The sequence below is a fragment of the Thunnus thynnus genome, chromosome 2 (assembly GCF_963924715.1).
Source record: "Thunnus thynnus chromosome 2, fThuThy2.1, whole genome shotgun sequence".
Lineage (NCBI taxonomy): Eukaryota > Metazoa > Chordata > Actinopteri > Scombriformes > Scombridae > Thunnus > Thunnus thynnus.
In genome coordinates, this window is record NC_089518.1 from 22,280,634 (window position 1) to 22,304,055 (window position 23,422).

Sequence of the window (23,422 nt, forward strand, 5' to 3'; positions counted from 1 at the left end):
ATGTGTCTGTGACCTGTCCATATCCTGCATCCACCCTTCAATGATTGTCAGATTCCTGAAAATCTAACCGCACTTACTTTCAGTCTCCTCCTCTCTGCTCTGACCAAATGACTTCCCAAAACAAAACCATAAAGGTTGTGTCATACATCAGCAATGTTTTTCCATTGGAAATGTAGAAATTACAGTTATGATGAATAGTTGTAGTCTACTCTTTGGTTTCCTAGGAACAATAAAACATGTTATTCACGTATCTTTACGGCAATCCTCGTCGCTGCTGAAGGCAGAAGTGTCCATGTGCATTGTTTCAAAGCGTGGCATTGCCTTTAGTCTGCCTTTTGAAATATTCATCGACATTCCTATCCTCCCTCACCAACACTACAATCTTCTTTTTCATCCCTGCCGCTTTAGCCTTTTGACATTTCTATTCTTCCCCCCACCTCTATCTCTCTCTCTTGCCATCTCTTCCTCCTGCCTTTTGTCCTCCACTTTTGTTCATCTGCCCCTTCTTCTGCTTATTCCTTATTCTCCTTCCCTCCTCCACTTTTCTCACTGGTCGTCCTCATTCTACCCTCTTCTCCTCCTTTTTTTTTTATATCATTGTCTTCCACCTCTGCTCCCTTTCTTCATTTCAAATGCAACCAGACTTCTGGTTCCTATTAGCCACTGTGTATGACTGGCTTGCCCTGTGTTTTTCAGATTCCAACATTTGCAGGAGATGTCCAGAGAACTGTAAGAAATGCACCGCCTCCAATATCTGCACAGAATGTAAACCTGGGATGAGGTAAACATAGAGCTACGCTGAGCCATGCCTAACAAGAACTGCTAATTAGTTTTGGAGCATCGCTGTTTTCAATGTCAGCCGTGTCATCGCCACAGTCTTGCTCTTGCCGACTTGTGATTATACACTTTATAACTTTCAGTGTTTTGATTTTTACCACAGCAAGGGTGTAGTTAGAATTAATAGCAAACAGAGTGAAATCATTCTGCATTTTTTCTTAACTGCTGCAGAAAGTTTGAAGGATTTGCCCGAGAACTATTTTTCAAGCATTTATATTCTAAAAGTGTCAGTGTGCTTCTTTCTCAAGTTCTGTTTTTCCGTTCTTTACACAAATGTCACGTTTTGTGTGTACAAACAAGCGCAACATGATGAATGCCTTTGAGGAAAGGTTGTCAGAGTTGAAAGTGTGCTCATCTCACCCCTCTCTAACACGTGTGAACGTTTGTTTAGAGCATACTCCGCCGTAATGTTTCCCATGTTCTCCTAAACTTATGCTTGTACCATTATGCCAAATGGGAATTTTAAGATGTATTTCACATCATTTCAGCCTGGCGTAATTTGTGTCTTTGGAAGCCTTAACTGAAATTTAAAATGAAGCTCAGTACATTTGACCTGAGTTCATCTGCACAACATGGATTTGTAATCCTGGATCCAGCAACCTTTTCTTCAGGTTGAGTTTCGTTCATATATAAAAACGTCTGAGTTTTTGAGTTTTTTACCCTTATTTTACAATTCACATTACATTTTTTTCATTTTTTTCATTCATTTGACACTTTTATCTTTCAAGCAAGACATTCAAGCATTAGAGGACAGGGACTCAAATGAGCCGTGGTACAAATTCTCAAGTAGCTGACCAGATACAAGTGCATTGAGAACACTGACAGAAGGTTGTTTTTGTGCCTTTTAATTATAGTAAGAAACGCCTATTTTAAAAATGTTGTTGTGTGCATTGAAGAGACTAATGTTTAATTGACTCCTGCTATCAGAGCTGCTGATATCAATCAAAGCTTGTTCACATGTGGCTCTACAGTCAGTCCTCTGTCATACTAGTACAAATAGCTCAGGTTTTGCCCTTTTTGAATCAGTTAGGCTTGAATGTCAGTGTTGTGGTTTTCAGCGTTCAACCACTCTCACGCTGCAGGAATACAGTATTGCTATTTTAGACAAGCACATTGTGTTACACTGTGGTTTTTGGTTCGCAGCATGATCCAGTGTAACCAGGGCTTCCCAACTGTTTTCCACTGGGGACTCAAATTGAGTAAACTGAGTTTCACCCTGTGACCCAGCCTTATTAAAACCCACATATACTCGTGTCATGCGGAGACCCACAAGAAGTGGTGCTGTTGCCCATTTTGGGTTGTGATCTTTACTTTGAAGAACCTCTAATCTAAACCATTTAGCTATCCATGCAGACATGTTTAGTTTATTTTCTGACCACTTCCACAGTAGCCTCTTCAGGCTGCCCCAACTACACTTGACCTGACAGAGGATAGGGTGTTTCAAAGTGCTGGAATTCCTGATAGGTCACAAAGGAAACACTTGTGAAGCGTTTAAAACATACTGCGGTCTTGAACTCAACTTTAAGTGTTCAGTATAGCCAGAGGTGGAGGTGGGGACACTTGTAAGCCATAATTTCCTCTAAACACCAGCGAGACCACAGTAAGACACATGCTCACACACACATATACACACACACAATCTCTTCTCTCATTCAGTTCACCATTCATGGTCGGTTAGGAGCTGAAGAGGAAGAGAGAACCAGGCAAGATCGTTTCTGGGAAACGTTAGCTAACACAGACCAGCTGTTTTTCAGCTCAGCGCAGCGAGCTCACCAACCTGTCCTTATTGTGACTTCACAGAACTGACTTTATAACCTCCAAACCTACTTCCTGACTGACCTTTACCCCTACATCTGGCAAAACAGTTGTATATATCGGTCAAAACTACAAATACACTTTGATTACCTTTTTAAATTAACCTAGAAAATGTTCAAATTTCCTGCATAATTGTTAAAAAATGAACGAAAAGGCCAGTCGCTGTTGTAAACACCCACATGAGAAATCATATCGCCGGTGTTGAAGTTATTGTTTTCTTCCTTCTTCCCACATTTTTGCCCAAAATATCTTTTCCTAAACTCACCTGTGTTGCTGCCTGTATGTGTTCTTTGTTGCTAATTAAAGGAAATTATAAAAGCTTTTTTTGCTTACATATTTTTCTGGCATTTACAAGGAAGTTATGAATGTATTTTTGTTTTTTCTGTCCAGTCTTCAAGGAAGCAAGTGTCAGATGACGTGTGACCCAGGGACTTATTACAACGGCCACAGAAGGACTTGTGAGCCCTGCCATCGGGCCTGTGCCACCTGCGCAGGTAGGAAGTCATAAGACATTTAACAATGAGCTACATTTATTGTATAGATCAGTGTGTACTTTGTCTGGCTGATTTGTAATTCCTCACAACATCCCTGATGTGTTTTTCAGGCACAGGTATAGAGGCATGCACTAAGTGTGCAGACAGCTACTTACTCGAGGACTGGCGGTGCGTGTCAACATGCAGCACTGGCTACTACCTGTCAGAGCAGAACGCAGACAACGGGCAGGTGCAGAGGTCCTGTAAGAAGTGAGTCAGCACACCTGCCAACACTTGTACATCACAGAGCACTCATGAAGAGGTTTCACAGCTCTCGTCTACAGAGATAAACACAAGAAAATCTAGAGCTCTAGCAAGTGAAGTGCAAATTTCCTGTTTTTTTTTCTTTAACTTTACCTCAGTTGAGCCTTTCCTAGTATAACTTGTTCTTTCCGTAGTACACAATGTTTGCAATTCCCTGTTGTCGGGTTTCTCTGTTAATATTCTGAGAAAGTGGCCAGCAGATGATTCAAATACCAACATCTCTTCTACAAGAAACAGAGAATTTGTTGCACTATACATGTATTTAAAACTGTGACTCAGCAAGAATTGTTATTTTGTATTTTTGTAAGGATAAGTGTCCTTGCATAGGACTTTGCTGTCATTTGGAGTTTACTGTGAAAGCATGAAACTGGTACCACCTCACTGTTTCAACTTTTAGAATGTGTTGAAATTGCACAATTTTTAACAAGCCATTGAGGACAGCCTCTTGGTGCCACCAGTGTTTCAGTCTTAACACTGTGTGCAGTTTTCTCCCCACACACAGTTGTGTTTCTTCACTATTTAGAAATGTTAACTTGGATGAGTAGAAAAAGGAGTGAAGGAACAAGTAAACACTCATATTCCTGTTTGATGACCACTTTCCCTCCATCACACCCACAGTCAAACTCCTCCGCTGACTCAGACACCTTGTCTGTTGTTCATTTTCTTATCAGTCCTCATAGAGGACTTGTCTCCCTGCTATTTTTCTCTCCCACCTTGAATTATTTATTACTCACTTGACCCTTTACCTTACTCGATTCCTTCATTTTCTGTCAGCTCCCTCCTGATCCCCAAAACTGATATCAGATTATTTCCAGTAAATGTTTTTCTCCACACAAGCAGGACGGTAAATGTGACAACTAAGTTTTTGTGTTGCCTAATTTTGGATTTATACTCCTAAAGGATTATTTCCAATATTTTCTAATCCAGTTTTTGTTTTGATTATGACTGTGTTCAAAATTTCACTTCTTACTTCATTTTTAAGCTTCCAGTTCTTTGCAAACGCTGCTCACCAGCGCATACTGAAAGGGGCAAAGCAATAAACTAAACTAAAGCAGATATTTTTCACTTTTGTGTGTGGTTGATCATATAAGTGCATTTATATGGCATCTTTTCATTTTGTTTCATATTTTGCGCCGCTAACATTGGTGGATCCACTCTTTTGTCCCCAGTTGTGTTTACACACAGTTTATGATGCACACGAGGACATAAAGGAACAAGCATAAATTATACATGTATAAATGTTCTAATGTTAATGTGTAGGAGTGTGACACAAATTATTTTCTCTTGCTGCAGTTGATATTTACACAATATCTGATATGCCTGAATTATATTCTAATAATATAGCTCATTCATGCTAAAATAATGTGTAATACTGCAGCATAAAATGCCTGTTCTTGAGTTGTTTGAGTGCATATTGGAGAACAGGAAAGTGGAAAAGTAAAAGCTCTACAGTGACAAGATTTTGAACAATATTGATCATGAAAAAGGCTACGTAGGAAAATAAAGCCCGACCAGTCAAAGACAGTTTAATGCTGCATAGACGAGTATCTAATTCTTCATATGACTATCGACAGGTGTGACCATAGCTGCTACGAGTGCTTGGGGCCCGGTGAAAGAAACTGCAGCAGCTGTGTCAGTGGTTACAATCTGGAGGCAGGAGCCTGCGTGGTCAGCACCATCTGCAAAGATGGTGAGTTGTCAGCTTTCTCATCTACAAGATTGTCCTAATGTGTTTATTTTATACTTGTTGTAGAGACTACATAGAGACGAATAAAGACCAGCTAAAAAAGTGAAATGGACAGCAACACAGCCGGAAAAAAACATAATGCTCACAAAATATTAAATGCAAAATACACAATCTGTGGTCTACCTTATCTGAGCTGATTAAAGGGCCAATCAGAGGTGCAGAGTCTGAGACTATTTTACACCTCTAGTTAGATAAAACAGTGTTTTATCCCGCCAGGATATATATATAAAAAAATGCAAATGGTTAATTGAGTAAAAGATAAGGATTCACCTGCAGTGGCATGGTGTGACTTTTCCACTAGGTGGGGCTATGGCCCTAAGTAGCTCTATGTATTTTGGCTGTGAGCATTCGCCGTACAATGTAGCAGGGAGCCAGCTGCTGGTGACTAGCGGCTAGCGGTTTCTAAAAGTTTAAAAAAAGTATTTTTTGGTGGCCACTTAGCAACTGCTTTCACTTTACAATTATCACCACAGTACCACAACGATCCGTGCACGTTTTCCCTGCCTTCAGGGGTAAATTTTTATCTAATAAGGAAGCAGCAATTGGGCGGAAAATCGCCCAATCTTGCAACATTTCTTAGGTGGAAAATTTTCAGCCCCAGATCCAACTATTTTCAGCATGCAGCGTCAACTAATCAGGGTCCACTAGGACAGGCCAAACATATTACACACATACCGCCGTCAGGCAGAGAAAGTACGCCCTTCGGCACACAGAAAGATTGTAGGCGGCAAAATGGTAAATTGACTGCACTTATATAGTGCCTTCGTAGTCTTCCAACCACTCAAAGCACTCTTACATTACAAGCCCCATTCACCCATTCACACACACTCACACACCAATGGCGGCAAGGTACCATGTAGGGTGGTGCCATCAGGAGCAATTTGGGGTATCAGTATCTTGCCAAAGAACACTTCGACATGTGGACTGGAGGAGCTGGGAATCAAACCGCTTATTTTCCCGTTAGTGGATGACCTGCTCTACATCCTGAGCCACAGTTGCCCCTCAAAGCAGTTGCTAAGTGGCTTTGCACGTTTCTGTAATTATGTACGATTTAGATGAGAGTAATAACTGAAATTTATACACACACACCACACAGCACAAACAAAAATAATTTTCATTAAAACATGTATTTCACTGTTGGAATTGCAGGAGCGGCGGCGCCCCGGGGCCTTTAAGTTCACCTGTGGCCTCATTTCTTATTTTTGAGCTTTGTACTAACTTCTTGAATCAAACTGGTGACTTTAGTAGCTTCAAAGCAGGCGGTCCATCCTTGCTTTTGTCTTTTTGCTCTTTATCTAAAGGTCTCATTCACGCAGCGCATATTACTAACATCACATCTCTTCGGGGTTACACGCTCACTTACACATTCTTTTCGTTGTATTTTAACATGAGCTCACTTTTCCTGGTCGTAGTCTGTAACATAAAAAAAGTTTCTTAACGTCTACTTATTCTTTATCCCTTTCCTTATTTTTCATCAATATCTGCATCTCTACAAAAAATCTCTGATTTCTCCTGCTTCTTTATGTGCACTCTCCTTTTTCCTGTTTTCTCAAATTGTGTATGTTTTGGCATGTTATGCAGCTTTTAGCATAAATATTCCTGTTACTCACTAACCAGCTGAAGTGACGGTCAGATTATGAGGCTTCGATTGCAGTTCGTGATGTGCTGCTCTAGCAATGACTTTCTTGTTAAAATTAATCCACTGCCAAATAGTCTCCCAGCTGAGATAAAGGTCTGTGGAGAAAAATATCTTTACTGTGTGACCTTTCTGTTGATGAATACTTTGCTTAAAGTGCACACTCAGTCTGTTTCAAAGGTAACTGATTTCATGTTGATGACATTTTGATTGGCAGCTCAAAGGTTACTGGTACATTTTTAATTGCTGTTGATTTGAGAGAAAAAAAAAAAAAGGAAAAAGAATGAACTTATAGTGTGTTCACATGACAGACTGGTTGTCCACTTTAATTCTCTATGTTGCAAAATGACACCAAGTTGTGAATTTTCAAAATCTTCAATTTTCTAATTTTGTGACGTTTGTTTGTCTCTCTCTCTTGTTCTCTCTCTCTCTCTCTCTCTCTCTCTCTCTCTCTCTCTCTCTGTCTGTTTTTTTTTCTCCTCCCAAATCTGTTTCCCCTTTCCTGACATGGATCCAATCACTCCACTGGACTACAATCATTTTCCGCCTCGATGAACATCACCTGTGATTGGATCAAAAAAAAAAACTCTTCCTGTCACCTGAACCCTCTCCTGACCAATCACATGCCATTCAACTACTTCAAATGGTTCCACCCTGTGTGTCTGTGTGTGTTTGTATGTTTGTGTGTGTGTGCACATCCCCCCCCCCCCCCCCCTCTCCCTCCCTCCCCACACACACACACTCCCCCCTACCCTTCCAAACTTCTCCTGTATCTCTTCTTCCTGGTCTGTGGAAAGCAAATGAAGAATCTTGGGCGGAGGGCAGTTTCTGCGTGCTCGTTAAAAAGAACAATCTTTGCCAGAGGAAAGTGCTGCAGCAACTGTGCTGCAGAACGTGCTCGCAAAAGGGGTGACGGGACGTACTCACTGAGCATAAAGGGAGTGCTGGGGGGGGGGACATGGGGGCTCAGGGGGCACCCCCTCCTTCTCAAACCCCCCCCCTGCCCACTCATTCACAGTCACATAATTTATAAGAGAATCTGTGCCTCTTAAAGGGACTGCATCGGAGGTGCGATGACAGGACTACAACAAACCTACCTTTTTTTCTGTACTGGGACACACACGTGGTCAGGGTGTAAAATGACTGGGACTTACTTCAAGAACAAACAAGCAAATGAAAACAAAAGTGAAAAACAAACAAATGAATAAAAGTGTCGGTATTTTGTGACCAAAGCATCGATGCCAAAATAATTGAACCTTCTTTTTTTTTTGTTGCCAGTGTAGGGTGCATAGCTAAAGACAGGAGCCACTCAGCCTGTGAATCTCTGAATACGTCTGTGTGCATTTTTATTTTGGCTCCTCTTCCTCCTCCTCCTCTTTCCAATGTTAACGATGAACAGATGGAAACTGAACATACACTAGGAAAGGCTCTGGTTTTCTGCCTGTAAATATACGTCAAAGGAAAAAAAAAAAAAAAGAAGCTCACTCAGTAATGTGAAAATAATGTCTGTCTGGGCTGACTTTGGCTGTGCAGGGGAGGGTAGACAAATTCACACACGCAGTTATACACACACACACACACACACAGCACAAATATATATATATATACACACACATATATATGTATACCACATACAATTTAAAAAAAACATGAGTTTACACACATAGAGCAGTCTCCACTTGAAGTTACAGACGCTGCAGTGTCACCGTTATCCCAAGACTGATGTACGTTACTGACCAAAGTCACCTCATTTCATTTATTTAAAAAAACATGAACCCGCCCTCTGAATAGTGTGTGTGTTTGTCTTTATTGGTGTGTGTAGGAGAATGCCATTAATTCTTGATGTAAGCCCAGACGGCATTGATTCATTCCAGAGGTACAAGACGAGTCGATAGTCATTCCTTCCGGAGCTTTCTGCAGGGAAGGAAACGCAGCAGCGAGTTATAATGAATTTGTGGTACTAGGGATGCACCGATGCCCATTTTTCACTCATGATGCAGATTCTGGAGACTAAAACTTTTGCCCAAAATTGAGTATTGATTCCATCCATTACTGTGACTGGACAATGTAAAGCTCCGCCATTATTTTGTTGTCACTGGATAAAATAATTCCAAAATAACTTCTTTTATTTTTACAGGAATCTGCAGTTCTCCTGTGTGTTAGTTTGATTTTCCTCATATGTAACCCAGATAAAGGGAATTTTGATAGATTATTTCATCTGGTGTCAGCTCTGTATCGGTGCATCCCTGTTCTCAGATAAATAGGAGTTTTAGAAGTTTCTACTCTTCATCATTCCACTATAATGTCAATGCATATCAACTGTAGTATTGCTCTACACTTTCAACATAGAAGGTCAATGATCGGCACAGGAAACATTCTGTCGTTATCATGTTTCATCTGCAGGTAAAGATCTCTGACAGGCAGACAGACGGCGGCAAACTGCTGTGGTGCAAAACAGAGCTGTGACTGTTTAACTTTCAGTTAGATCGCAAAAGTTCAAAATTTAAACATAGAAACGCATTTGGGAGTAGAACTTTATGTTCAATCAACTCAAGAGAAATTGGAAAGCAAACACAATGAGGCAATCAATTTTTTTTTTTTCTCTATTTACATTTTAATTGTTAAGAACTGAAAGTGGACTTGTTGACAGCATCACTGTAGAACCGGGAGTGTGTCAGAAATGTTAAATCATATCGAGCCAAAACTATACTTGTGTTAAGGCCGACAGACGTCAGATGTCTGGCTTCTCTTTCTGTCTGTCTCCGAACCTTACCTGGTGGAACTCAAAAGCTTATTCTGGTGGTGCTGGTTTCTAATAAAGAACAGCAAAAAAAAAAATGTTTAAGATTCTTATTCTATTTGTGTGGGTTTTCACACCCGCAGCTTGAGCATTTACAGTATTAGATGAATTGTTGTACTGTCAACTGGTTATGGTTCTTGATGATTTGTAATAAAGATTGATGAATCCCCTGTTTTGGTTAACAAAAACTTATTCTTGGTCATTGTTTAAGATGACTTGAATTGACTTTAGATTGTGTGGTAGTAGACACACACACACATACACATACACGCACATACACACACACACACACACACACACACCCCTCGTATAAAAGCTGTTTTTATTGTGTACCTGTGACATATCTGTGACAATGCATTATTAATGTTACTCAAAGTCCTAGTTTTGAAAATCTTTTTTTTTTTTTTTTTTTTTACTTAAGTGTTCTTATTAAAATGTTTAATCTGTTCACGTTTTTGTTTTCAGTTTCCATTCATTATGTTGATATTCATCAGTATTATTTCAGCCACTGGCATCATTGTTCATCAGTGTCTCTCGCTTGCTACACCAAAACATTAGGTCCCCTCTTTTCACTTCTTATTGAGTTATTTTTACAAATTCACAAAGGGGAATAACATCATTGAAATTCAGATCATTGCGTTCAGAAACTTTTACTTCAACGCTCGATCAGATTGATTAAATTAAAGTTCCACACGCTCCGAGCCGAGCACTTTGAGGGGGACGTGTGCACTCAATGACAATTAGGTGGAAGTTAAAAACAGGTCAGCAATGCAAGGATTTGCTGCTTTATCATTGGTGCAAACTTTGTCGTCTTATTAAGTCTATACTGTTTTTAAATTCATGAGAGAGATAAGATGAGTCTGAATGTTTTGCTTTTCTTCAGTTCAGCATTTTCCTTTTTCACCATACAGCAGCAATTAATACTGAAGCAGCAGATAACAAAACTCAAAGGATTTCATTTAAATAATGTTGACTTACAATATACATCTCCAAAATCAGCTCTGTTTGAGGAGAGAACAGATAAGAAATTCCCTGATTGTCAGCAGTTGCATTTTTAACATAAAAGATATTTATTGATAAGTAATAAAAGTATATCTGCTAATATATATAGCATATAGTATAAGTAACTGTTACTGTCCTCCCACTCATCCCCATACAGTTATCTATTTTGATTTGTTATGTTTGGTTTCTGTCCATGTTGTAGAACTGGTAGATAATTTATAACATTGGAAATTTTTATTATTGCAGGAATTTGAGTGACTACAAAATCTTTCTTTTCAAAAGCTCATCGCTGCTTTTAAGGCAACGCTGTGAGATTCATCCCTTTTTCACTGAACCAAGGAAAGCCTTGTTTCTGTTATCTGTTGGTATTCACAGGTTATGCTGTTAGGATCATTACACACATGTCTTGATTGCTGGTGACAACCTGTGACCATAAGTCATGTTCATTTGTTTGTGTATTAATGAGCCAATAGTACAGTTTGGACCTGCTATGTCACTTAAATTGATTCAGCACAATTCATGTAAGAAAATCCTACAAGTGTCACAAAATCAAACAACCAAACATATTTTTCTACAACCCTTATGGGCTCATTTATTTAATAATAGAATAAAACTGCATACTGCTCATAAACTCCCCAACTAATGTTGTTTCTGTTAAGTGCACATCTTGTCATGGCTGAAGCTCCCTCCAGTACTGACTCTGGCCAAACTGAACATTATCTCTCCAGTTTCTAGCATCTTCTGGAATTCAAATTATGTGGGAAGCCATGAGAAGTCTTTAGTTCATTCTGCTGTAACTCACGGACTGGCAGCGCTGTGGCTCAGTAGTTAGCAATATGTGTCTTTTTCCAGGTGCTTCCTACCCCAAAAGACATGCATGTTAGGTAATACTACTAATAGTCCCCTTGACTAAGGCATTGGCTTACTAAGTAGTGAGGATATGTCAAATATCCAGGACAAGTTTCCCCACAGGGATTAATAATGTATAACTTTACTCCAGTCGAGAAGAAGGGACACTTTCCTGTGGTAAGAAATGCACAGTATTTGATAAACAGCGTGGTTCTCTACACCACCTGCAGGGTGTCGTAAATATATTTCTCTTTTCCTGCTTTCTGGTACCATGTGTGTGCAAGTATCAGGAGGTGAAAAGGTCAGGGTATTTGGATTCAGGACCAGGTGTGGTGGATGTCAGTGTGATATCTGCCACAGAGTTCTCCCTCTCTCTCTCCCGACAGAGTAGACTGTCAATGTCCTTGCAAGGTCAGCCGAGTCCATAACAGAGGAAAAGTTTTACTCCCCTGAGTGACAGGCTCTCTTTCTTCCCCGCACCATTCTTCTTCCGTCTGGCTGTGGGAGTCCAAAAGTGTCTGCTTTTTGCTGAGTGGAGTTGTGCGGCTCTCCGTCCCTTGAGAACTTGGCTCCCTGTTTGTTTGTGTGCGTGAGTGAGGGGGAGACAAACAGAAAGACAGGGAGACAATTTGTGTGCGCGAGGGAGAGTGACGGCGTTTATTCGGGGGCTGTTTGAATGGTTTCAGCAGAGCTCTACTGAATGGGAAGCCACCGCCTGTTGTGTTTGTACACAAAGAAGCTCTTTTGTTTTGAGAGGAACAATTGAGCTTTTCACAGAAAGCCAGAGAGCACAGACAACCTCGCCGCTGCCTTGAAGGATGCACACACACACACAAAAACACACAGCTCCATCCTTATGCCTGAGCCAGTGTCTGTCACCTTTGTCTAATACAAAGGTGGGATAGGAGACAGTGTTTATGCCTCTTTTGTTATGGCTCTTTTCAATGCTGCCAAGTGTGAAGCTGAAGGTTGATGGGCTTTTTGGAACTTTCTCCTCAATCCTCCAGCAACTTTGGACACAATAGCTTATATACATATAATCTATGTCCTGAATGAATGTGACCAAAGTTTATATAAGACTCATTCATACGGGAAAAAAGTTCAACAATATGCAGCAGGTCCAATGTATGTATGTAAATTTTACTGTTGCATTGGGCTGAAAGACAATAATGTATCTACCTGGAGTGTGATACTATTTTTGATCAATGCCAATGACTCAACAATCACTTTGCCAGGTGTTGAGATTTCTGGCACCCAAAAGTCAATTTCCAGCCTGTACTCCATTCTGCAACAAAAACTTTCCGACCTAAAACCTACGCACATTTTCTGCATTTTCTGCAGTGGAGGATTAGGCACATGAGGCTGTTGGATGACATTTCATTCTCAAGTAAAAAACAAATGATAAGTTGGCGTCATTACAGTATTTTTGTTTTATGATGTTGTAGTGTGATTGTGTTACATCTGTGATCTAATTAGCAAACTCATTTCTCCTTCAAGTAGCCGAGCCAGAGACATGCTGATGTTAACGTTGCCTGGTCACTAATGCAAAGTGGTATAAAAAAATACTCCATCACAAGTAAAACTCCATATTTAGCATACTGAAGTAAAAATACATAAGCATTGGCTTTAAATGTATGATGCAGAATGTACCAATTTGGAGTGCTGTTAAGAAGATTAACGCTTGTTTTAATGGTCAATTTTAAGAACTTTATATACTGTTGGGTCATTTTTCAAACTGATAATATATTTTACATAATAAAATATTGGTTTGAAAGAAGCAAATGTAGTAAAACGCACAATATTTCCCTCCGAAATGTAGTGGAATGGAAATAAAAAGTATCCCGAGATACTCAAATAAAGTACAAATACCTCAAAATTGTACTTTCTTGCTTTCTATCATTGCTTATACAGCTCCATTAAAGTCATCAATTACTTTTTCAGTCCAAGGTCTGAGAAAAGGCTCCAGTCGCTGCTGAGAAGCAGGGTGTGCCACACAAATGAATGTGTGTAACTCACTGTAGTTTCAAGTTTACCTAAACAGCATGTTTTAGGACTCTGGGAGGAAAACACTCAATCACGGAGAGAGCTTATACGTACATAGACTCCACGCAAAACTAAAATTGTCCTGTCAGCTTACTTTTAAAAGTAGATTTCCGTTGTCTGCAGAGTAGAGATGTTGTGACGTCATGCTTATGATCCAAATCAGTCTGCACGAGTGAAACAATGATAATCCGTGTTAGTATTAAAAAGCCTTGAGTTATTTTTAGAAGCATCTCCATATCTACAAATATCTCAGATCCAAATTGTGTCTCTTGTTTACTGTAAAAGCTCTCAGCAATTAGACAGCATGCCAGAGAATTAACATGGTATGACTGACATTGTCAAACTTGATGTTTTTCAACCTTTGAAAAAAAAAAAGAAACGTATTTTGCACATAACATAAACACACGACATGAAGAAGAAAGCAAATGAGATACAGTTGTTATTGTGCATGAGATGTCAGGAGGCAGAGGATAATGAGCTAGACCTTCAGTGAAATGGAAACAATAACAACTGACTGTTGGTTATAATTAGTGGATACTAGGACACATCACAGCATCAACTGAAGTCACTCAAGTAAAAAAAAAAAAAAAAAAAAAAAAAGGAAGTGAGCAAACACATGACAACGCTGGTAAACAAATAAAAAGAAAACACGGAGCAAACAGCAAAGTGCGTAAGTATGAAATAGGTACAAAAACTATCTTGGAATACTGATCCTTGAGAAATTGTATTTGTCATGTTGTTCACTGTTGCTCTCTGTCTGCAGGACAGTACATGAGTCCACATGGAAAGTGCCACTTGTGTGACGCTACTTGTATGCAGTGTAAAGGTCCAGAGAGAGAGGACTGCACCAGCTGCCCCCCAACACGGTGAGAGCCACTGAAATATAAACATCTACGTTCAAAGGTGACCCAGATGAAACCATTTTCAGTTGTGAAAACTATATCTCTGTTTTTCTTATATATATTTATTGTTTATTTATATAGGGATGAGTATAGAGCATGAACTAATTCCACATACCACAGCGGTTATAGTTTAAGCTAGTTTGCATTGACCGTCCTGAGATGGGCCTTCAAAATTCATAAACCTCAGCTGTCAAATACATATTAAACTGGACAGAACTCAACAATACATATAAATGCAGTACATTAAAACACAAAACTCAACAAGAAAGTACATACAAAACAGCGTAAAACACAATCGATCTTGAGCTTGTATATTTATCTTATACATACAGTGCATCATATAGAGACACAACAAACACTGTGTTTCTCACTAGTAGTGGGGATGTTAAACGTGTTGACAGTTCAAACAACCTTGAGTACAAATGTAGAAAGTAGCTTATTACAAGAAGTCTTGTTACTGTAATTAAATGGCTTTTTCTAGCTTGTACAGTTTTGAGTCTGTTCTAAAATGGGTTAAGTCTGTTTTAACAAAAGCAGATTTTTGAGTTGACAAGTACCGTTTTCAGCAAAGCGATAACGAAAGCCTGTTATGTGTATGTGTATTATGTATATTATATACAGAGGCTGAGGCAGATTTTGCACGATTCATTGTGAACAACATCCTCACCTGCAGGTTCTTTGACGATGGCCGCTGCGACATCCGCTGCCGGGCAGGGCGTTACGCGATGGGGAGACAATGTCACCTCTGTCACCACACCTGCCACGAGTGCACAGACGAGGGGCCTGACAGCTGCACCAGCTGTGACACAGGTACTCTAACTTGGGTTAGGATTTGTAAAAACACTTTTTAAAAATATTTTAATAATTAAATGCACATCCAGATAAAAAAAAAAATCTCAACATTTGTATATCGACACTGTGTTGCTTTAAGTGACAGGAAAAAGCAAGTTGATGTAGATAAAACCATCAATACAATCTTATATTTGAACAATTCTCCTTCTGTCTTTCCTATCTCATAAAACCTGCACCTTCTTTATCCTCCTTGAAGTGACACATGGTAGCTTTGTGCAGCGGTTCACTTGAAAACCCATTTATCTAACTGTGACTGGAATCTGAGTGAAAATCGTGCTTTTTCGTAAGATTGTATGGATCAAGCCAAGGCTCATTTGTGCCAGGCTCCACCAATCAATCCTCTAAAAGTAAATGAATCTAATTAAAGCAGTAATTCAGTCCAGGCCTGCAGATAGATGTAGATAGATGCCTGCAGATAGATGTGTTAAAAGGGGAAATCACTCATTTGTATCCTTATGCAGAGGTCACAGCACATCTCCCAGGTTTTAGCTCAGTTAAAGGACAAACTGTGTCTGGAGTTAGATGGCTCTTGTGTTTGTGTGGTCTTTATTTTTTGGGGTATAATTTTGAACAAATACAAACAAGAAGACAATAAATTCCTTTTGTGACATTTTGACCCTCTAGTTAATTTTTATGACCACAAGATCCCGTGCAGCCAATGTGAAGTCCATAAAAAAAAAAAACCCTTTTCCATCAGTGTGAAAACAACAATCGTTATGATAAAACCCGGACATCATTAGAGGCTTGCAGCTGTAGAAATATCAACTTGAAGGTGGTAGTAATAACTGTGTTTATCACAGTGTCACAGACGGTATTATGGCTGTCAGAATGAATGTATTTACACAAGGGAGATTCTGTTACGCACACACCCAGCTACACACACACACACACACACACACATACACACACTCACACGCACTTAAAGACACCAGGCAGCCAAGGAGAAGATTAACACCAGATTTCCCCTTCACACATACACTCTCTCTCTCTCTCTCTCTCTCTCTCTCTCTCTCTCTCTCTCTCTCTCACCCTCACGTGTGCACACACACACTCTCTCAATTAGCCGGCAAGTTTGTCAGACTGTGTTTGCAAATGTGGTTCCATTTAATTGCAGGTCTGTCTGAGGCTCAGTGAGACATAACAATAATAACATGAAGAGACCCTCCATCTGTCATTTCTCTCTCAAAACAACCTCTCTTATCTCAGTCCGTCACACACAGACACACACACACACACACACATACACACACATACTGATCCATATTGAGCAGATAGTTCTTGATATTGACCTTTGATATAATGTGTAGTTATACACCCCTGCTGTGTCTAGAGGGGGAAAATGAAAGAGCAGCAGAAATGAGCTTAATAGGCAACAAGGGATCAGATGAAGAAAAGTAAAGGGATGTGTAATCAAAAATATCAGTGTCCATTTCAAAAATAGTGACATACACACACACGCACGCACACACACAAGCTGAGACGTGCATGAAATCAGGCAAACTACACACAAGCTAGTACAGAAGTGAAGTTTTAATTTCTACCCTTTGATTATTGCATTTTTTCACTCAGTCAGTGTACAAGTGTTGTACAGTTTACATGTAAGAGTGCCAAATGTCTGTATAGTGCTGTCTAAACACTGCTCAGATGTGGTGAAAGATACCGTAGAACAACTTGCAGTGAAAAGTTCCTGCTGTAAATGTGTTACTATTCAACAACATTCATATATAATGACATAGAGACAAACCAGCCTATGTTTCAATGAGTATATCTGCATACTGTACCTGTTTTTTGCATCAGCACTCGCTGCCAAAGTTCTTGTCCCTCCTTTACAGATTTCCTTCTCTTCTCCTGCTGCATCTAGATAAATTTCACGAGGCCAGGTACCTGTTTAAGGGTCAGTGTCGGGAAGTCTGTCCAGAGGGGTTCTTCCACTCTGCTTGGAAGCGGTGTGAACCCTGTGTTGCTGACTGCATCATCTGCACAGAAAGAGATCACTGCCTCCGCTGCAGCCCAGGACACAAGTTCAAAAACGGCAAGTGCGTTCCGCTGGAGTGCAGTACAGGTGAGAGACTTTAATACACGTTCATTTGCAGACGTCACTATGTATTAACTATGTATTAGACTCCTGGTGGATGACTTCTACAAAGGTCACCACTTTGAGTAAAGTTGCATAAAAGCATAAATAAGAAAAGAGTTTGCATTATTATTGCCAAATACATGAAAAGTCGGGAAAGACGTTATAATAGCTGCCGCCACCCACTGTCGCTCCGCACCGCTGTCACAGAGCGGGCCTGAATTCAGCAAACGTCACCACACACACACACACACACACACATGTAGCACACTGACCTCATTTTACAGCAAGTATTAAAATTCAAATGCCTTCAGACAGTTTGTTGTGATTTGCAATTTGCTTTTGATTTTGACACAAATCAAACAGAACCCCACACTTCCTGCACAAGCATGAAGATATGAGAGGACTGTAAGATTTGGAAATGTATCTGCAATTTGCAAGTGACAATTATTTGCGAAACAGGTCTTTGCCACCATTCGAGATCTGTGTGTAAAAAGTGCTCGCAAATTACTTTCATGAAACAGGTGCCTGCATAACATCAAAAGGAGAAAACTACATAAGGCCGCAAAACTCTATTCGACAGTGTGAGAATATCATATCAGAAATATCAAAACACTGTGTTTGTATATTGGTATAGACATGATGTTTATTGCTTTAGCAGCTTATTGCTGTATGAAAGAGAGAAACGACTGAAAATGCCCGAGCAGACAAATAAAGCCAACCCAGCTTTTTTCATCTATCTTGGCTTGTCTGGTGCTGATGTGTTCTTGCCTCTACTTTCTGTTCTTAATCTGTTCAACTAAAGAACATTTGCTAAATAAAAAACTTTTTTTTTTTTTTTTTTAGAGAGAGATTGTGAAAGATGAACACATTGCACTTGATCTCATTGTATGAGATCAAATGTGGATGCTAGCCAAAGGAGGATTGAGAAAGAACTGAAATGTTTTGAATGAGATATTCGAGATAAGGGGAGGTGAAGGTGGGGAGTTATAACTTCACTGCATTAAATGTGAGACAGAGGTGAAGAGTAATGATGAGAGTTAGTATGTGAGCATATAAAATGTACGAGTGGGAGGATGAGGTTCTTATCATATGTGGCAGGCAGGTCTCAACAGGCCCGACAGACAGCATGAACTCTGGAGCAGGCGAAATTTTATCTGGTGTGGATGGTGGTGGGATTTATGTCTGTCCATTTAGCCATTGGCTCATCTTCTTCTTCTTCTTCTCTTCTCTATTCTTCTCGTCTCTTCTCTTCTCTTTGTCCTCTCTTTGTCTTCTCTTTGTCTTCTCTTTGTCCTCTCTTTGTCTTCTCTTTGTCCTCTCTTTGTCTTCTCTTATCTTTTCTCTTCTTTTTTCTCTTTTCTCTTCTTCTCTTCTTATCTTTTCTCTTCTCTTCTTATCTTTTCTCTTCTTCTCTTCTCTTTTCTCTTCTCTTATCTTTTCTCTTCTTCTCTTCTTATCTTTTCTCTTCTTTTCTTCTCTTTTCTCTTCTTCTCTTCTTATCTTTTCTCTTCTTTTCTTCTCTTCTCTTCTCATCTCTTCTCTTCCTCTTATCTTTTCTCTTCTTCTCTTCTCTTCTCTTCTCTTCTCTTCTCTTCTCTTCTCTTCTCTTCTCTTCTCTTCTCTTCGTCTTTTCTTCTGTAACATAAATAAAAAAGTTGCATCAAAATTTTGGTGGAGAGGTGAAAAGATGACAAAGCAATTACGTCTAAAATAACACAAGCACCATTTAAACGGCACTTTCCTGAATTTATGACAAAAAATTACAATCTGTCTTTAATCAATGTGATCGGATTTTCATGTCAGAGATATAATGGGTTTAACTTTAAAATGACCTGTTTGTTGAAACAAGTGTGTCATCCAGTACTAAACAATTAACATGGAGTCAAGTGTTTTAAAAGAAATGAGCACGTAGCATTTTGAAATGAATCTGAATAACATCGCTCTCTGAGTCTTTTTTTCCATCTTCTCTGCATTTAATCATCATTTTCTTGTGTCTTTTGTATTTTTAATCCACTGTTTTATCTGCTGCCTTCATCAGATGAGGTTTCCAATGCAAAGAATGAGGACTGTCTCCCCTGTGATGAGGGCTGCGAGCAATGTCAACACAGTAAGTAGACAGTGTCTCTCTCTCGCTCCTCACTTTCTCTCTTCCCTCTTGCCTCTTTCCCTTTCTTCATCTATCAAACTGTAGAAATCAAACCAAGCGCTCTGTTGCTGCAGCAACAGATATATCACTGTAGCTAAATGTCTTGCGTTCAAAGTGAAATTTGGACTGCTCATCTTTTTACTACAGCTGAAGACTTTTATCATTATAGTTCTCAGGCGTAAGATACAGCAAACTGTTGAGAAAGCTTGTGACAAAAACATGACACTGTATAGAAAAATATTTACTGCGCTAAATGTATATTTCAGTGTAGACATGAGGTGTGGTGCCTGCATGTACTAATGATGCTGCAATTGACAGCTGTTGCCCCTCACTCTTCAAAGAAAGCTGTCTGCTACTGCAGATACATCATTGTAAATTAACTTAAATGAGCTCCGATAACTGAGCTACATGACTACAATATATGTTGTTCTACAATTAATGACCTCCTGTTTATTCCAATATGCCTCATCCATTTGGGAAATCATTTAGACAAACATAGACCATCTCGTAGAACTTTAATGCAAATTTCCCTAATTATCATACACCTTACCCCATTAGAAGATGTCACATTAGCATTCGGACTCACATAAGTGCAGATTGTTTTTTCACTTTTTGCAAGATGTTGATTATCTTTTCCTCAAGGAAACACTGCCTACAATCTAGTGTATGTTCGAAGCACATTATATATCCCAGAAAATGGTTAAAAAAGATTTTCCACTCCTGAATGACTCCAGTAACATTTGTCCACTTTTGATTCCTTCCACACTAAATATCAAAAATCAACATATCTGTCTATACAGCCAAACAGAACCGTCTTTTACTGAATGATGTTTTTTGAATATTTGTTCTCTTTTTTCTCAACACAGTTACAGTAAATGTTACAGTAAATATTACCTCGAGCTCATTCCTTGTGCCACATGAAGATAAAGCATTTCCTTCTCCCAGAGATGATTAGCAACATACCATAGAAAGTGGTTATTGTGCTGAACTAGTCTGAGGTGGAGACAAGCTGTTATTATGTCATTATACACTCTGGGTGGAATATCTTTCTTCACTCTAGTACCCCCCCCCCCCACCACCACAGCCTCCCAGACACCCACTCACTCTCAGTAATCACAATTCTGCAAGCTATACAAGTCAGTCAGCAGATTAGAGATTTGAGATGATTGGCCTGGTGGTGACGTGGTGCTACGGGCTAAAGTGAGGATGAAACAGAACATGCAGTGTCTGAGATTGGCATTTGATATGTGTGTGCATGCTTACACCATGTGTCATCCTGCATTTCTAACAGTATGAAAACCCCTTTTGGACATTTAATGTTTGGAAATCTTGGGACTTTTTCGTGGGGCTACATCGGGGGTTCAGACATGGGTGTAGGTTGTAAATCAGGATTAGGATTAGATATAGATCAGGATTAAGACATGCACTATTTGTCTTTGTCTTTTCAAGCTCATGTCTGTGAAAACGCTGAATTAGCTGGTTACAGGTCGCAAAAAGGCTACAAAAGACCCCAAAAATGTGTACACGTGTTCTGAAGCAATACATTTTGCTCTTAGGTTTTAGTTTTATCTTCATTTTGAGTTATAAGAATAGGCTTATGAGTTTGTGTGCTAGTGTGTAATGTGCTTTTGTGTGAGATCAATGAGCCGGCCTGCCTGACTGTCTGTGATAAGATACAGCAGCCCCTACTCACTCCTATCTCCCCCATCATATGACTTCAATATTTCTTTTTAAGTCATCAGCACTTTTATACCCATCAATCCTTTATGCATCCTGTACTGCTTGATCATGGGATAAGGGTTCAGAAATATTTTATAATTTGACTAGTGTCATGTTTAAAGATCCCCTCCAGACATGTTTTAAGATGTATATAATACGCTCTACTTTGAATAGTAATAATAAAATAATAACAGCAAGTTTGATTATCTTGTTAAAATCCTTAAAACGACATCTCCCTCATTAAAAGTCTATGAATCTATCGACAGAATCTATGAATATGCAAACATATTTCATCTCAGAAGTTTAATTGCTGGATACAAGATGTCTCCTACTTCACTGTTAAGTCCGTTCTCAGTGTTTGTGCACTAGAAGCTTCAAGTTTCCACGTCACACTTGTGTAAATTGAATACCTTGTCCAGGATTTGCTCCAAACTAGTTGTGATGTCACAAATCCTGCTTATTAGGTGCATGCCTTAAACCAAGATTTAAGATGAGAGAAACTTCCCACTTTCAGCATATAAATGTGAAAACAGCCTTCTAGTGTCAAACTTCATCATTCTGTACAGTGAAGCTCAAACATCCAACTGAAGGAACAAGAAGACATTTTTGAGTGGAGGAGGACTTTAAATCTGTCTTGGTTTTGTGTCATTTCAGGCATGGCACAGACGTACATGTCTCGTGTAGCTCAGTGGTTAAATCTCTCTCAGGCTGAATGGTTTAATCACCAGATGTAGTCTTTTACCTGTGATTAAAAAACCCGTCATCAGCTTGGTCCTCTTTGGCGTGTTGCTCCTTGTCTTCCTCTGTTACTGAGCACAGCTGCTGACACATTTCTAATCAGTCTGTGTGCTTCAAAGTTCTTCTCTCAATATCACCAATCCACCTCTCAGGGCCTCCCTTCTTTCCTTCTATCATCGATTTTGTGTTTCATTTGCTAAACTCATGAACATCAGCTATTTTCAACCATCATGCCTCATGATGACTCTACGCCATGATTTCTCTACTTTGTCTCAATATCATCTAGTATTGATCTTGACTAGTCAGATTACACTTCAAGAAAGCAGTAACATACAGTTCCTCTCCTGTGGAGCCAGACTCTGGCTGCTCCGAGGCGAGGTTGGCAAGCCGAAGCTCACCTCGCCTCCAGTGTTCGGCTTTTTTCGATTGCTTGATAAAAGCTGTCTTTCTCATAGATGTTTAACTTCATTACATTAACGCACATCTATTCTCTTTTTCTCTATCAGCAATCCACTTCACAAAGACTTCTTGATAAGCATATGCTGTCACTTTCTCACCCGAAGTGCTGAAATGAAGTTTATCCATCTCCACTCTTGACTATATATCACAATTTTTTTTTTTTTTTTACCGAGACTGCTAATTACTTCAGTGTCATGCACATGTTCATCATATTGTATGTGTTTAAGTGCTAGTTTATGTAGTGTGTGAGTGCATGTAGACCGTAAATGTGTGTGTGCTCGCACATTCCACAAGTGCATACTTCAGGATGTGTATGCCAGTTTAAATTCTGTTGAAATCCCCCCTCCCCTGGCTTGCACAGTTAATATTTATGCGGCCGCTATTTTCTCTCTTCACATAGACACAGCCTGGAGGCATGATTTCCGGCTCCTCACTCCTTCTCTCTCTTATTCTATACCTCTGTCCCTCCCACCTTTCCTTTCTCCCAGTCTCTCCCTGTATGAGTAATTGCTTTCACAGGTAGTGGCTTGTCGACCGCATTGAAGTGCAAACCAGTGCGGCGTTAAGCTGTGGGTGCTGGAAGGAGACAGAGAGGCAGAGGAATGGGGTGTGGGGGTCGACGGAGGCTTTTCTGGAGAGGATGAATGTCCCAAGGGGAAGTCTGCAGAAGGGGCTTTCTTAAGTAGTTATTTCCATCTCTTTCTCCCCCCGTCTCTCTCTCTCTCTGTCTCTCCTTAACCCTTTCTCTCTTTCTGCTTCCTGTCTCTGACTGCTCCTTTCTCTGTCTTCCTCCTACCCTTCCACCCTGTGTCCTGTTTTGTTTTGTCATCGATGGACTACAGGATGACAGTGTGGCTCTTCTTTGGTTTCCAGTTGTATGATTTTGATTGACAGCAGGAATTAATTAGTTTGGAAGAAAAATAAACTTCCTCTTTTTGTGTGTGTGTGTGTGTGTACAACCACAGACTCTCTCTCTCTCTCTCTCTCTCTCTCTCTCTCACAC

The 23,422-nt window shown here is 39.7% G+C and overlaps 1 protein-coding gene across 4 annotated transcripts in view; it reads left to right on the forward strand.

Annotated features, from left to right (window-relative positions):
• Positions 1 to 23,422, forward strand: part of pcsk5b (proprotein convertase subtilisin/kexin type 5b) — a 79,852-nt gene that overhangs the window by 46,853 nt on the left and 9,577 nt on the right. For 2 of the 4 annotated variants that reach the window (XM_067611141.1, XM_067611149.1), the window contains 8 exons: positions 697 to 781; positions 3,043 to 3,146; positions 3,257 to 3,395; positions 5,024 to 5,139; positions 14,290 to 14,392; positions 15,102 to 15,238; positions 17,142 to 17,342; positions 19,396 to 19,464. In XM_067611141.1, coding sequence (XP_067467242.1) covers positions 697 to 781; positions 3,043 to 3,146; positions 3,257 to 3,395; positions 5,024 to 5,139; positions 14,290 to 14,392; positions 15,102 to 15,238; positions 17,142 to 17,342; positions 19,396 to 19,464 — 954 coding nt within the window. Of the gene's footprint in view, positions 1 to 696; positions 782 to 3,042; positions 3,147 to 3,256; positions 3,396 to 5,023; positions 5,140 to 7,629; positions 9,803 to 14,289; positions 14,393 to 15,101; positions 15,239 to 17,141; positions 17,343 to 19,395; positions 19,465 to 23,422 lie in introns of those variants that run through there. The other 2 variants (XM_067611168.1, XM_067611158.1) reach the window with 2 other exon arrangements.